Source organism: Pelophylax lessonae (assembly GCF_965119305.1).
Source record: "Pelophylax lessonae genome assembly, chromosome: 6".
In the NCBI taxonomy this organism is placed as follows: domain Eukaryota; kingdom Metazoa; phylum Chordata; class Amphibia; order Anura; family Ranidae; genus Pelophylax; species Pelophylax lessonae.
In genome coordinates, this window is record NC_138773.1 from 95,954,316 (window position 1) to 95,969,706 (window position 15,391).

The following is a 15,391-nucleotide window of genomic DNA, read 5'->3' on the forward strand; positions in this document are numbered from 1 at the left end:
ACAGTGTTGCGTGACAGCGCAATTGTCATTCAAAGTGTGACAGCGCTGAAAGCTGAAAATTGGCCTGGGTAGAAAGGGGGTGAAAATGACCAGTATTGAAGCTGTTAATAAAGGGCTATGGTAACTATGGTGTACATGTCTCTCTGGGGCTGCTTAGCTGGCTCTTTTTGTTTTGTGTTTCAGGTGACAAGTTGCATGCTGTTGCTAGGAAGATTTACTTCAACTGCTGGGCCGATCTTCAGTCAGCTGAGCGCTGGATTGGTGACACATCTTTTAGTGGCAAACAGCTGGCCGATGAGTTTAATTTTCATTTGTATATAATCTTCTGTCACTTTGAGATCTTAGCATTTACTTCAGGTCAGTCCTCTGGACTCACCTCTGGATTATCTTCAGCCTTTCTTTTGGATCTTTTGACCTGCTCTCCAACCCTCCCTCCGATTTATTTTTTTTTATCTCATCGCAGTCCATATTTATGGGGTAATGTGTGGTACCTGGCATGGTGTAGGGTCCTCCCATAGTGAGGGGGTCAGTGCTTTAGCTTCTTCTCCAGGGATCAGTTTCCCAAAAGTATCAGAACTTAACCCGCATCACAGAAACCCACAAGCTTGGCCGCATGGTACAGGAGAGAAGGAGGAAAATGAGTTCATGCATGAGGTCTGCACTAGGTGCCCAATGGGACCCCACTCTATCACTGGAAGTGAGGTGGCAGAGGTACATTGGAATGGTGGACTGGGCATAGGCTCAGCAGTGTCCTTCCTAAATGCAATATACACAGGAAAAGTGTGTGTAGTGACACAGGACAGCATTCCACAGAAGGACTCTGTGTAATTAATTACTGCATGCAGTGTACAGCTCATATCTGAGTTGGGGAAACACCATAATGTTTGATTTTTATGTGTCCGCAGCCCCCGCCTGGTCCCGGGCATTGATGAGAGTGCTCCGTGTGAAAGGTGCTTCCATGTGCAGGGCGAGTGGCCCCACCCACACTGTGCGCATGTGCTGGTGACATCACCGTGTGCAAAACATGTAAATATCTCTTAAACAGTGCATGTTTAGGAGATATTATTAAACCTACAAGTAAGCTTTATTATAAGCTCACCTATAGATAAAAGTTGCAAAGTGGAGTTTACTACCTCTTTAAGTCTTGGTGACCAAGCATGTTTGTCTGTTAATGGTTAACAGCGGTTCTATTTGGTATTTAAGATTAAAGTTTATTTCATAATTAAAATAAATGTAAACCCAATGAAAAACTTGTGGCCTAAACTTTCCCACAATCCTTGTTGTGTTTACTTTATTATTTAAAGGAGTTGTAAAGGCAGGAAGGTTTTTTATCTAAATGCAGTCTATGTATTAATATAAAAAGCCTTTTGTATCTAGCAGCCTCCACAGCACCCCCTAATACTTGCCTGTGCCCCCTTCCTGTCCAGCGATGTCCACGAGTCCCTTGGTTGTCCTTGGACTCTCCCTCCTGATTGGCTTCCACGGCTGTCAAACAAAGTCAGTGAGCCAATCAGGAGAGAGAGGGGTGGGGCCGAACAGCAGCCCTGTGTCTGAATGGACATACACAGAGCTGCAGTTTGGCTTGGGTGCCCACATAGCAAGCTGCTTGTTGTGGGGGCACTTGATAGGAGGGAGGGGCCAGGAGCAGGAACGAGGGACCCTGATAAGAGAAGGATACGGGCTGTCAGTGCAAAACCAACTGCACAGAGGTAAGTATAACATGTTTGTTATTGTTTATTTTTTTTTAAAACAAAACTTGACAATCACTTTAAGTATGCTGTTATGGTATGATGGGTTTTATTGGGGTGTACAATCCCAAGTGGTTGGTGTAAGATACTGCTGTTTGAGACTAAGCATATTGGTCTGCTAATACACACAGGTGTATTCAAATACTCTTTTCTACACTGGATCTTTCTGCCAGGAGATGGCAGAAAAGCCAAAGGTAAAACATTTCTGTTTCAGTGCATATTTATGCAAATGTATGCACATTTACAAGCATATGCCATTGAGAGTAAACTTTTTTTTTTTTTTTACCTTAATTCATTAAATGAAGATAAAAAAAAACAAAAAACAAAAAATAAACCTTCTAATTTTAGAACTACGTCAAGGGAATAAGGAGATTGACACATTGTGGAAGCTATTTTCAGCCTAAGAGGGATGTTGATATGAGACCTCCATCTCTCAATTTGAGAGTGTACCCACCAGCAAGTAGGGATGAGCTTCGAATTCGAGTCAAACGTAAGTTCGACTCGAACATTGGCTGTTTGCTCTTTTGTCAAATGACGAACAAATGGGCTTCTTCACAGGAACTTTGAGTTCCCGCATTATCCTGGACTCTCTGACTTGTGAATTCCAATAAATAAATCACTGGCTGGCAGGGGGAATTGAACTCACAGCTCTTATCATAGCAAGCTTGGCATTCTACCACATATGTCCCTAACTTTTATCTCACCCACTGTGTGAAGGGTTAGATAGGAGTTAGTTAGTACATGAGGGTGGTGTAGCTAGTAGAATACCAGATCTGCAACTACGATTGTTGTGAGATCGAATCTCTTGGCCAGCAGGTGATTTATAAGTGGCATTTTTTAATTAATAATATATTGCTAGCAGGGAGAGAGATGTTTGCTTTTTAGTTTGTTGAGATCATAGTTATATATATATATATATATATATATATATATATATATATATATATATATATATATATAGGCACTTCAGTTTGTATCAGTTTATGTCAGTATTGCTGAAAAAAACGGCGTGGGGTCCCCCCGAGCCTAAATTTAAAATAAAGGGCTCCCCCTAAAATCCATACCAGACCCCCAACCCAAAGCACTTTGCCCCTATGTTGATGGGGACAGGGGTCTCTTCCCCACAACCCTGGGCTGCGGGAGGAGGCTTATCGGAATCTGGAAGCCCCCTTTAACAAGGGGACCCCCAGATCCCGCCCCCCTATGTGAATGAATATTGGGTACATGGTACCCCTTCCCATTCACCAAAAAAGTGTACAAAAAAAAAATAATGATAAAACCCAGTTTTGGAAAAGTCTTTTATTAAAAAATAACAAAATAATGTCCCCCGATGAATAGTCGCCCGTCTGCCCGAAAAATAGAAAGAAAAAAAAAAGAAGAAGCTCCTGCTTCTCCAGACGCTTCCGCGGAATGAGCTGTTTTGATTTTGACAGCTCTTATATAGTGACCTGACGTCACAAGCAATCCCACAATGCACTGCTCAAGTGCAGTGAATAAATTACTGACGTCAGTAATTTATTCACTGCACCTAAAGCAATGGATTATGGGGCGACGTCAGAGCCCTATAAAAGAGCTGTCAAACTCAGATAGAAGTTAGTTAGCCATTGAGAGTCCAAGATTAATCAGCTGGTTCTGTGGCTTAGCTGGTAGAATAACGGACTTGCAAATTAAAGTCTGTTAGTTTGAATCCTCAGGCCAGTGGGTGATTAATATTAATTATGGATTTTAATTAAAACCTATTAATTGTCCCGCCCCTTCTGAAGTGACGTCAGTAATTTTTTCACTGCACCTAAGCAATGGATTATGGGGCGCTGGTGATGTCAGATCCCTATGAAAGAGCTGTCAAACTCAGATAGAGAATTGTTAGGCAGAGAGGTTACTCAGCTCAGCTGCCTTGGTGGCGTACATTTTAGAATAACAGGCTAGCAAGTGAGAGACTGAGAGGCTGTGGGTTTGAATCCTTGACCAGCAGGTGATTAATAGTCACTTACATTTAAGCCTTTAAAATGAGGACTTGTGATTTTTCATGTTTGTGTTCGTATGAACATTTCCCCTGTTCGAGATGTTCTGGTGCGAACCGAACAGGGGGGTGTTCGGCTCATCACTACCAGCAAGTGCACCAAAACCTTTGCTACACAGTATATGAGCAATAATTCATTTTTTACAAATATTCTTTATAGAAGTTTTTCTTTATATTTTTTACACTGTTTATCATCCATAGTTATTCTGTTGGGTTTTTTTCTGTGGGACTTTTTCACTTTATTTGATACATTTGTATTTTTATGAGCACTGTGTACCTGATATGATTATTTATTTATTAACATATTTGTATATATCTCAACTTAGTGCAGCACATGTTTTTTGTACAACATATATAATGTAAAACAATTGGATAAACATGTAATTTCTGTACTTTGAATGGATGTAGAGGGCAGATGGCTGCAGATAAACAGGTTTAAATTATGTAGAAGTATTTGTTTAATCTCTGTGTATACACAGAGCCAGTGGGCTGGACATAGGCCGGGTTCATATATGTGCGGCCTGTTTGGTTCAGGTGCAATTCAGGTCCGAAATTATGCCTGAATGCGCACCTGAACCGGACCCAAAAACGCACATGATCCTCCTTTTGGGAATCGAACCACAGCCATCCTGGACATGTGTGAACCCATTCCATTGAGAGCCTGTCACACTCGCATGTCATGCTAATTGGATGTGGTGAAAACCGCATCCAATTTGTACATACTGTATGTGAATCTGGCCTTAGGCGACTTCCGATCCAGCTTTGCCTTACAATTAAAATTTTGGACTTTCATGCGACGGGATCCGACTTTGATCCAACAATACCAGGCCCTTTGAGTCTGGTATGGATCCTAAGGGGGAACCCCACACCAAAAAAAAGTGTGTGTGGGTGCCCAGGCCTTTATCCGAGCATGCAGCCCAGCAGGTCAGGAAGCAAGCACCTCCCCTCCTGGACCATACCAGGCCACATGCCCTCAACATGGGGGGGTGAGTGCTTTGGGGCAAGGGGGCTCTGCAACCCCCCACCCCAAAGCACCTTCCCCCCATGTTGATGGGAATAAAGGGGCGTCTTCGGGCAAGGGGGCTTATCGGAATCTGGAAGCCCCCTTTCCCAAGGGGGCCCCCAGATCCCACCCCCCCCCCCCATGGGAATGAGTATGTTGTAGCTCCAACGTGTCTTCTTTTTCTGGAAAACTCTTTTCCTTCCGGTTCCTCTCCCTCCGCTGTCTTATTTCTCCGGTTCTTCTCCCTTCACTGTCTTCTTCCTCTGGTTCTTGTCCCTCTGCTGTCTTCTTCCTCTTCCAGTTCTTCTCTATCCGCTGATGTCTTCTCCCAATGCTAGCTCCCACTGTTGTGATGGCTCCGGGTTGCATGCTCGGATAAGGATCTGGTATGGATTGTAGGGGGGATCCCACACCATTTTTTTTTATTTTGGCATGGGGGTTCCCCTTAAAATCCATACCAGACCGAAGGGACTAGTATGGTCTTGGGAAGGACCCCACTTCATTTACTGTATTTTAAAAAATTTAGGCCTGGAGCTTCCCCTCAAGATCCATATCAGACCCAAAGGGCCTGGTATGGAATTGGGGGAGAACCCCACTGTTTATTTTTTTGGGGGGGAGTTCCTCTTAAAGATCCATAGAACAAAAGGTGCATGCCAAAATCAAATCAGTTAGGATGATAATTTGATCCGACTTCAAAGATATTGAATGGGCTGAAGTTGGACCAAAGTAGTGCAGGAACCTTTTTCAAAGTCGGACCGACATGTGTCAGACCAGTTAGAAGGGAACCATTGATTTATACACATCATGCGACAAGTGCTCCCAAAGTCAAAGCGTATGTCGCACCAATGTGAACCGGCCTTACTAAAACTGCAGAGTGCCAAATCTGGTGCAGCTGTGGAAGCCAATCAGCGTCTAAATTCAGCTTGTTCAATTAAGCTTTGACAAAAAAAAAAAAAAAAACCTGGAAGCTGATTGATTTCTATGCAACCAGACTTTTCAGTTTTAGTAAATCAAGCCCACTGTTTATATGTGAGGATAGTCACTTCACTGGGTATATGAGAGGATTTTCAATCACTTTAAGTCAAGTTGATGAGGGCACAAACTGTTGACTTTCCACCAGTTTTGGATTAATAAAAATTTGAATGACAATAACTTACCTGGGCTTTTGATGCTTATGCCGTATGCAAATGTTTTAGTTTTAATTTTAGGGGAAAAAAATTTAAAATTATATAATGCATTGTTTTCAGTGGGTAAAGATCTGAAAAACATGGCACAGATCCTACACATAAACTGATGAAATTTAGTTGCTTTCATGTACTTACTTAGAAATTATACATTACAACAAGGCTTTTAAAACATTAACATATTTCGGCAATATGATTTACATCAAGATGATCTACATGGTTATCCAAAAAAGCAATACTAAAATGACTGCATGTTCCCTTTAGGCAAAATATTCATCCATTCTTTGGGAGGATGTAAAACCTCTTCTTGTCACTTCTTGGTTGTGGCTCTTGACTAGTAGTTTGGCTTTGCACATACTAAGTGTGGCAAAGGGAATAAAAGGAATCCAGTGCCAGGCTTAAGACTTATATCCTCTCTAGAGACTCCTGGAGGTGGGTAGAAAGTGAAGGTTTGCAGAAGGCCAGTAAAAAACAGGAAAAGTTCCATTTTGGCTAAACTTTCTCCAACACACACTCTTCTTCCTGGAGGAACAAAGTCAACTTAGTGTGACAAAATGTATGCCTAGCCACTGTTTTGCAGTCTGGAAATAAAATAATTAGAACTAAATCTATGGATTGAATGGTGTGTTAGAAGTAAGCCTGATCCCATGGTACATGTACTTGAAGAAGAAAACTGTGATGTGGACTGCTTCTAGACACCTAGCAGGTGTGCAAAAACCCACTGAAAGCTACAGAATGGGTCACCACTCTTCAGCCTAAACTATTTATCCACATCTTCCCGAGGAAGTGGCCTTTGTTAGTGCCACAAAACTTGTTGATGGTGTATACATGCATTTCATAATCAATGAAAACAAGTCCTTGATGTAAAAGATAAACTCAAGCATGCTCCTCCACACAGGTGCCTCTGCAATTAATAACCATTTTGGGGGGCTTGGTTTCTCACACATATTCTTCATTGGGATCCAACCACTTTCCCAGCACAGGATTATCTGAAAAACCACCTCAATGAGCATCAAGTGTGACCTATATCTATGTGGGGATGGAAATTCTCTGCAGGCCTGACTATCTGGTTGTTTGACTCCTTCCTTCCTAATTGGGTGTCCTGCAACCCTGCCAATGTGAGTAGTAAACCAATATTTAAATAACCTAAAAGTGATTATGCGCTGCCGCCTAATAATAATTCACCTAATGTGTTCCCACATCCACAGTGAAATGATATAAAATATGTAATAGCGCTGCCCAACAGCCTAAATTAAGTAAAATAATAAGCAACACTACTATACACAAATCAAAAATGTATAAAGTGCTAGTGCAAACATATAAAGGAAAGTGCTAATAGTGCAATAAATGTGTAAATACCACAAGACAGAAAGTCCCCTTGCAAAACTGCTCAGTAGTACTTCTTTAAATTGTGCACCATAAGAGTCTCTGATAAAATAATGTGCTTCACACATTAACACACAGTGTTTCTCCACTCCATATCCTGTGCTCCATTCACCAGGTGCAGTGCATGCTCACCTCCATCATAGACCCACAAGGGGTCAAATAAGCCTAATAAGAGTAATATCTGATGCCTAGGTTCTTTTAAGGCAATGCGGTTCCCCTTCTAAAGTGGCTCCACACTGTTCACAAACAGCTCCAGGCAACATATGAAGAGAAAAAATGCTTCCAATAGTGCAGTACCTGGGTTACTTGACTAAATAAACCGCACAACCCCAGCTCCATACAATGCACTCACATTTATTTTAAAAAAATATGACACAGGTTAAAAAAAGTTTTTAGTGTCATAACAAATTTTTTTCATTCTGTATATCATTGTTGTTATTAATATGTTTATTTTTGATTTATGTTGGTTCATTTTTATGCCCTTATTTGATAATCTGAATTTAGCATATATTGATTCATAGCCTTTATTTTGTTTTTAAGAGATTCAATTCCATTATTCCTTTATCCTTTATATGTAAGTGCAATCCCTTTTGTGTTTGCATGCATTTTTGTATACTTAGGCCGTTTGGGGCTTTTTTCGTGGACGCAGTGAATGTAATGGTTTCCTGTCATCCATAGGTATTTTCCCCTTAGTAAAATGGCCGAAAGAGAAGTTCCGGCTCGGACACAGTGAACTTCCTGGTTTTCTGCCAAATCGTGGTTATTTATTCCCTTTAGTAAGATGGCCGATAGAGAAGTTCCGGTTGTCAAGTCTGGGCGTCTCTATGTTGTGGTTCCTATAAATAGGTGGCATCAGCACGCCGCCCGTACCTTCGATAATGTCATCTGTGACGAAACGCATCGGGTCACTGCGTGCTGACGTCACCCCCTGGTATCCAGGGAGTACGGACGAGTTTAGCCGACCGGCCGGTGACTTTATTATCTTATGAGAGCTTATTCTTCTTGCATGTGAGTGTAATTTTGGTTTTTTTAATAAATGTCTGTTGGATTTTATGCTATGGCATTCCCTTCTTTTGTTTTATATTGCTGATATACGTCTGAGTTGCCAATATCCTGAACCTACTTCTGGAGCCACCTGAAGTTCATTTGTTCCCTTAAACATCATGCCCATCATTTGAGCATCTGGTTATATGTGCATAACCTTAGTGGATCTGGTAAGCAGCGCTGAGATTGGTGGTGGATCATTAGCCCCTTTTCTGTCAGCATTACCTTGGCACTATCTGAGGATTTATTCTTCTTTAGCTGTGTTTTCTATTATCTGATTTCTGGTAAGAAGTACCTGCATGTGCATGACTCACCTATCGGTGCACAATCACACTGTCACTGGTTAAGGCGATGCACCCATATTTGTGAGTGCATTTTCTTTCTTTATATCACCTTTTTTTGTTATTTTGGTTTTACGCTATAGCGTTTATGTTTTTTATTTCATAATTTTCACTACACCTGAGTTTCCTGAGAGACTTCATTGCAAGATTAAGAGGCTTTTTGGAGGTCAATGACATCAAGCTATCCTGATCCTGATTTGCATTGATTTCTTGGCAATTCATTCACGGTTTTCTGGTAAGCACATTACCATAAGGAATTTCCACAGTGGACACTTCCTTAATTTCCTGCATATATTATAATTTTTTCATTATTTATGGACTTATTCAAGGACATTTAATATACCCAATTATTATATTTGTTTTCACTTTTCACTTTAATGACATCATTCTTTAGCGCGACTTATTTATTATTTATAGAAGTTAAAATCCAACAGGTCTCACGTGCTCCATATAAGTGATCCCACCGCCAGGCTCCACCTCTACGCGTTATGCCACTATCGCACATGGCTTCATCTGGAGAACATTGTATGCATTGTATGAAGCTGGGGGTGTGTGGTTTATTTATTCAAGTAACCCTGGTACTGCACTATTGAACAATAGAGATGTACCGAACGGTTCGCCGGCGAACGGTTACCGGCGAACTTCGAACGTTCGCGTTCGCCGCTGCGGGCGAACATATGCGATGTTCGGTCCGCCTCCTATACATCATCATTGAGGCAAACTTTGACCCTGAACATCCCAGTCAACAGACACATTCCAGGCCAATCAGCATACCTCCCTCCCACACCCTCCCACCTCCTATAAATAAGCAAGGGCAGCATCCATCTTAGATCATTTCTGTGTTACTGAGAGCAGGGAAAGTGCTGGTGCTGCTGCTGCTGTTATAGCTGGGGACAGTTCCCGGTCTTGTTAGCCAGTGTTCTTGGTACACTCCTGCTGTAAGGACAGCACCCCAAAAAGCCCTTCCTAGGGCTGGTATTTGAGGTTTTTTTTGGATATATATACATATATATATATATATCTATTGTCCCCAAAAGCCCTTTTGAGGGCTGGTATTTGTGTAATTTTTATTGTTCTGTGATATATATATATATATATATATATATATATATATATATATATATCTATTGTCCCCAAAAGCCCTTTTGAGGGCTGGTATTTGTGTAATTTTTTTTGTTCTGTGATATATATATATATATATATATATATATATATATATATATATATATATTGTCCCCAAAAGCCCTTTTGAGGGCTGGTATTTGTGTAATTTTTTTTGTTCTGTGATATATATATATATATATATATATATATATATATATATATATATATATATTGTCCCCAAAAGCCCCTTTGAGGGCTGGTATTTAAATATTTTTTTAATATATATATATATATATATATATATATATATATATATATATATATATATATATGTGTAGCATGTCCAGAACCAGAAAAAAAGATCATATAGGTGTAAAAGGGGTTCCCACCATCCCTGCTCTACAGAAAAATTATCTTTTTTTTCTGGTTCTGGACATGCTACAGAGCTGAAACTTCACAGGTACACTTTTTAGACCCCCTAGACACCAAATCACACAAAAAAAGTTCTTAAAAATTGTCATTTTTGATAGAGAGCCAATTATTGGAAAACTTAAAAAAAAAAACTTAAAAAAGAAAATTCTTTGGATTTATTGTCTGGGGGGTCTAAAAAGTGTACCTGTGAAGTTTCAGCTCTGTAGCATGTCCAGAACCAGAGAAAAAATAGAATCAGGGTTAGGGCTAGGGTTAGGGTTAGGTTTAGGGTTAGGGTTAGGGCTAGGGTTAGGGTCAGGGCTAAGGTTAGGGTTATCTTTAGTGCTTAGGGTTAGAGTTAGAGGGGTAGGGGTAGGGCTACTAACTCTAACCCTAAGTATCTCACCGTAACCCTAACCCTAGCCCCTAACACTAAACCTAACCCTAACCCTCTAACCATAACCCTAACCTTAACCCTAACCCTCTAAGCCTAGCCATAAAAATAACCCTAACCCTAAACCTAACCCTAACCCTAACCCTAGCCCTAACCCTAACCCTAGCCCTAACCCTAACCCTAGCCCTAACCCTAATTCGTAATTTTTTCTGGTTCCGGACATGCTACAGAGCTGAAACTTCACAGGTACACTTTTTATACCCCCCAGATGCTAAATCCAAAGAAATTTTTTATTTTTATTTATTTTTTTTAATTTTTCCAATAATTGGCTCTCTATCAAAAAATTACAATTTTTAAGAACTTTTTTTTGTGTGATCCCTCTCCGGCATGCCACAGTCCAGGTGTTTGTCCCCTTGAAACAACTTTTCCATTACTATTGTGGGTTTTAAAATTCGCCTGCCTATTAAAGTCTATGGCGGTTCGCAATGTTCGCCGGTTCGCGTACATTCGCCGATGTTCGCGTTCGCCGTTCGCGAACAGCGAATTTTATGTTCGCGACATCACTATTGAACAACAATATCTCTCCTGCGCTCAAGTGGTATGCGGAAAGATGAATCTTCTAGGCGGTTTTATAACACAAAAGAAGTGGTCTTGCTGCCCCCCTCAGGACCAAGGGTATCCAAAAGGCACTACAAGAAAACAACAAGAGAAGGGCGCACCGACCTTGTGCATTACCACTTAAAAGTTTATTAAAATCAAAGAAGGGTAGCGTACATTATACTCACAAACGTAGCATATGAACAAGCATATAGGAAATGGCCACCGCTCGCTTCCAGGACACTTCTCTACTGCTGGATAGCGTGATGGCGTCCTCAAAACCTGATGTGGCTTACGCGTTTCGAGGGAGGACCCTCTTCCTCAGAGCCAAAATCGCCACCCGTTTGTGAGTATATTGTACGCTACCCTTCTTTGATTTTAATAAACTTTTAAGTGGTAATGCATAAGGTCGGTGCGCCCTTCTCTTGTTGTTTTCTTGTACTGCACTATTGAAAGCATTTTCTCTTCACATGTTGCCTTGAAGCTGTTTGTGAACAGTGTGGAGCCACTTTAGAAGGGGAAACGCATCGCCTTAAAAAAGGAACCTGAGCATCAGATAGTAATCTTATTATGCTTTTTTGACCACTTGTGGGTCTATGATCGAGGTGAGCATGCACTGCACCTGGTCAATGGAGCACAGGATATGGACAGGAGAAACACTGTGTGTTATTATATGAAGCACATTATTGTATCAGAGACTCTTTTGGTGCACAATTTAAAGAAGAAGTATTACTAAGCAGTTTTGCAAGGGGACCAAATGTCTTGTGGTATTTTCACATTTATTGCACTATTAGCACTGTCCTTTTTATGTTTGCACTAGCACTTTATCAATTTTTGATTTGTGTATAGTATTGTTGCTTATTATTATACTTAATTTAGACTATCTGTTGGGCAGTGCAATAACATATTTTATATTACAAACCCGATTCCAAAAAAGTTGGGACACTGTACAAATTGTGAATAAAAACAAAATGCAATGATGTGGAAGTTTCAAATTTTAATATTTTATTCAGAATACAACATAGATGACATATTCAATGTTTAAACTGAGAAAATGTATAATTTTAAGGGAAAAATAAATTGATTTTAAATTTTATGGCATCAACACATCTCAAAAAAGTTGGGACAAGGCCATGTTTACCACTGTGTGGCATCCCCTCTTCTTTTTATAACAGTCTGCAAATGTCTGGGGACTGAGGAAGTTGCCCAAGTTTAGGAATAGGAATGTTGTCCCATTCTTGTCTAATACAAGTTTTTAGTTGCTCAACTGTCTTAGGTCTTCTTTGTTGCATCTTCCTCTTTATGATGCGCCACATTTTTCTATGGGTGAAAGATCTGGACTGCAGGCTGGCCATTTCAGTACCCGGATCCTTCTTCTACGCAGCCATGATGTTGTAATTGATGCAGTATGTGGTCTGGCATCGTCATGTTGGAAAATGCAAGGTCTTCCCTGAAAGAGACGACGTCTGGATGGGAGCATATGTTGTTCTAGAACTTGGATATACCTTTCAGCATTGATGGTGCCTTTCCAGATGTGTAAGCTGCCCATGCCACACGCACTCATGCAACCCCATACCATCAGAGATGCAGGCTTCTGAACTGAGCGCCGAGAACAACTTGGGTTGTCCTTGTCCTCTTTAGTCCGGATGACATGGCGTCCCAGTTTTCCAAAAAGATCTTCAAATTTTGATTTGTCTGACCACAGAACGCTTCTGGATCATGTTTAGATTTGGCTTCTTTTTTGGCCTATAGAGTTTTAGCTGGCAACGGCAAATGGCACGGTGGATTGTGTTCACCGACAATGTTTTCTGGAAGTATTCCTAAGCCCATGTTGTGATTTCCATTACAGTAGCATTCCTGTATGTGATGCAGTGCCATCTAAGGGCCCGAAAATCACGGGCATTCAATATGGTTTTTCGGCCTTGATCCTTACGCACAGAGATTGTTCCAGATTCTCTGAATCTTTGGGTGATATAATGCACTGTAGATGATGATAACTTCAAACTCTTTGCAATTTTTCTCTGAGAAACTCCTTTCTGATATTGCTCCACTATTTTTTGCCACAGCATTGGGGAATTGTTGATCCTCTGCACTTCTTGACTTCTGAGGGACACTGCCACTCTGAGAGGCTCTTTGTATACCCAATCATGTTGCCAATTGACCGAATAAGTTGCAAATTGGTCCTCCAGCTGTTCCTTATATGTACATTTAACTTTTCCGGCCTCTTATTGCTACCTGTCCCAACTTTTTTGGAATGTGTAGCTCTCATCAAATCCAAAATGAGACAATATTTGGCATGACATTTCAAAATGTCTCACTTTCAACAATTGATATGTTATCTATATTATATTGTGAATAAAATATAAGTTTATGAGATTTGTAAATTAGTCCATTCCTTTTTTACTCACAATTTGTACAGTGTCCCAACTTTTTTGGAATTGGGTTTGTATTAGTCCTATATTACCTTTTTGATGTTTACAAATCAGTATGCCTAAAACCCAAATACTACATTCAGAATGGTCTCCTGAGACTTTATGCCCTTTTTTTCTTGTCACTCTTCACACTTTGGATTTTTTATATAGTAAAATGTATCATTTGGCAATAACCTAATGTGCATTCTTAGTATGCACCTCAATGTTAGGAGAAACAACAGCATAGCAGAGAAGGGGAGGAACATAGTAGAGAAAAATTATAGAAAACCCAAGGGCACTTAGGTTAAGTCATTTCTTGTTCTTCAAAATGGTTGTAACCTTAACTGCATCCCCTGATGTGTGATTTAGCAAAATAAAGTAGATTTATATTGGGAATGAAATAATATAAATATGTGCTGCGCAAACCTGTGTAGCTTATATTAATAAAAAATTTAATTTAAACAAATAATGAATTTGTAGAAAAAAATTTGTATCACTCTGTGTAGAAAAAATATATATATTTGTATATATCAACAGTTGTGTACTGAATAAATCCAATTTAAACACAATTAATAATTCTCTATATGCAATATACAATGAATATTCAAATGCATATAAATTATGCAAAGTGACATAGTGAATTAGTGTCCAATTCCTTATGCCTGGTATCCAAATTATAAGTGTCCAAACAAAGTATGCTCCTCTGTATGGAGATTAAATCCCAATCACCAGTGCTCAAATATGGTCGTGAGCAAACTTGATTTCACCTCCAATCTCTGTGCTCCCCCCCCCCCCCCCATCAGGTGGGTGCCTCACCTTTATGCCTGTGACCTTGCACTTGAGCTTGGCTAGTAATGTCCTTGTGCTCAATCCAATAGATATGGATGCAGGGTTGCTTTTTCTTAAATGCTGTCAGGGTGCTCCTATCCCTCACGGATGGCTCACATGGATAGGAAGAAAGATATACATGGTGCCAGTGACGTCTTGTAAACTGACTTTATTAAAAATAAACGTATTGCACTTAGATTTAATTGGTGCTTGCAGCGCGCCACACTATAATGGCTATTTTGCGAATAGTGGCCCAGAAGCTCACGCAGAGCGGATAAACCAGAACAGTTGGAGACCCCCGCCTGAGCTTCTGGGCCACTATTATACCACCTACTATAATACTCTCACTGATGTGATGTAATCGATAGCCCTATAGATGAGAAATCTCTCTCCCTCCCTGCTAGGAATGAATCACTGGTACAGCACTGTCTGACAAACTGCAAAGAAACAATTCTCTCCCTGCCTGAAACACGTTCCTGGCCCGCCCTACACTGCTAGGAATGTCTCTATGGCTGCACTGTCTGACAAACTCCAAAAAAAGCTACTCTCGCCCTGCCTCAAACGCGTTCCTCTCCCTGTCTCTTCGCCCGCACAATCACACTACATGCTGCGTCTGCGCGCGCAGCCTTTATGTAGTGTGGGGTGTGTACTTGGCCCCTGAGCCATGATTGGCTAAAGATAGCCTTCCTTTAGTCCAATCATGGCAGAGATCATTTGATTGGCCAAAGCATGAGGTCAGGGTGCATGCTTTGGCCAATCACATAACGTGCTGCACGTGCGGCGCACGCGCAGTGCATTATGGGCGGGGGCTCGAATTTCCCGCGAAGAAGCACATTTGTTCGTCATTCGACGGATGCTCGGACGACCGATGTTTGAGTCGATCTTAGCTTTGACTCGAACTCGAAGCTCATCCCTACTAA

At 40.7% G+C, this 15,391-nt stretch overlaps 1 protein-coding gene across 1 annotated transcript in view; it reads right to left on the minus strand.

Moving 5' to 3' along the window:
• LOC309558636 (uncharacterized protein) overlaps positions 1 to 15,391 on the minus strand; it is a 526,969-nt gene that overhangs the window by 107,279 nt on the left and 404,299 nt on the right. The window contains exon 9 of the mRNA XM_082261702.1: positions 6,291 to 6,477. Within this exon, the coding sequence (XP_082117828.1) occupies positions 6,291 to 6,477 (187 nt within the window). The remainder of the gene's footprint in view (positions 1 to 6,290; positions 6,478 to 15,391) is intronic.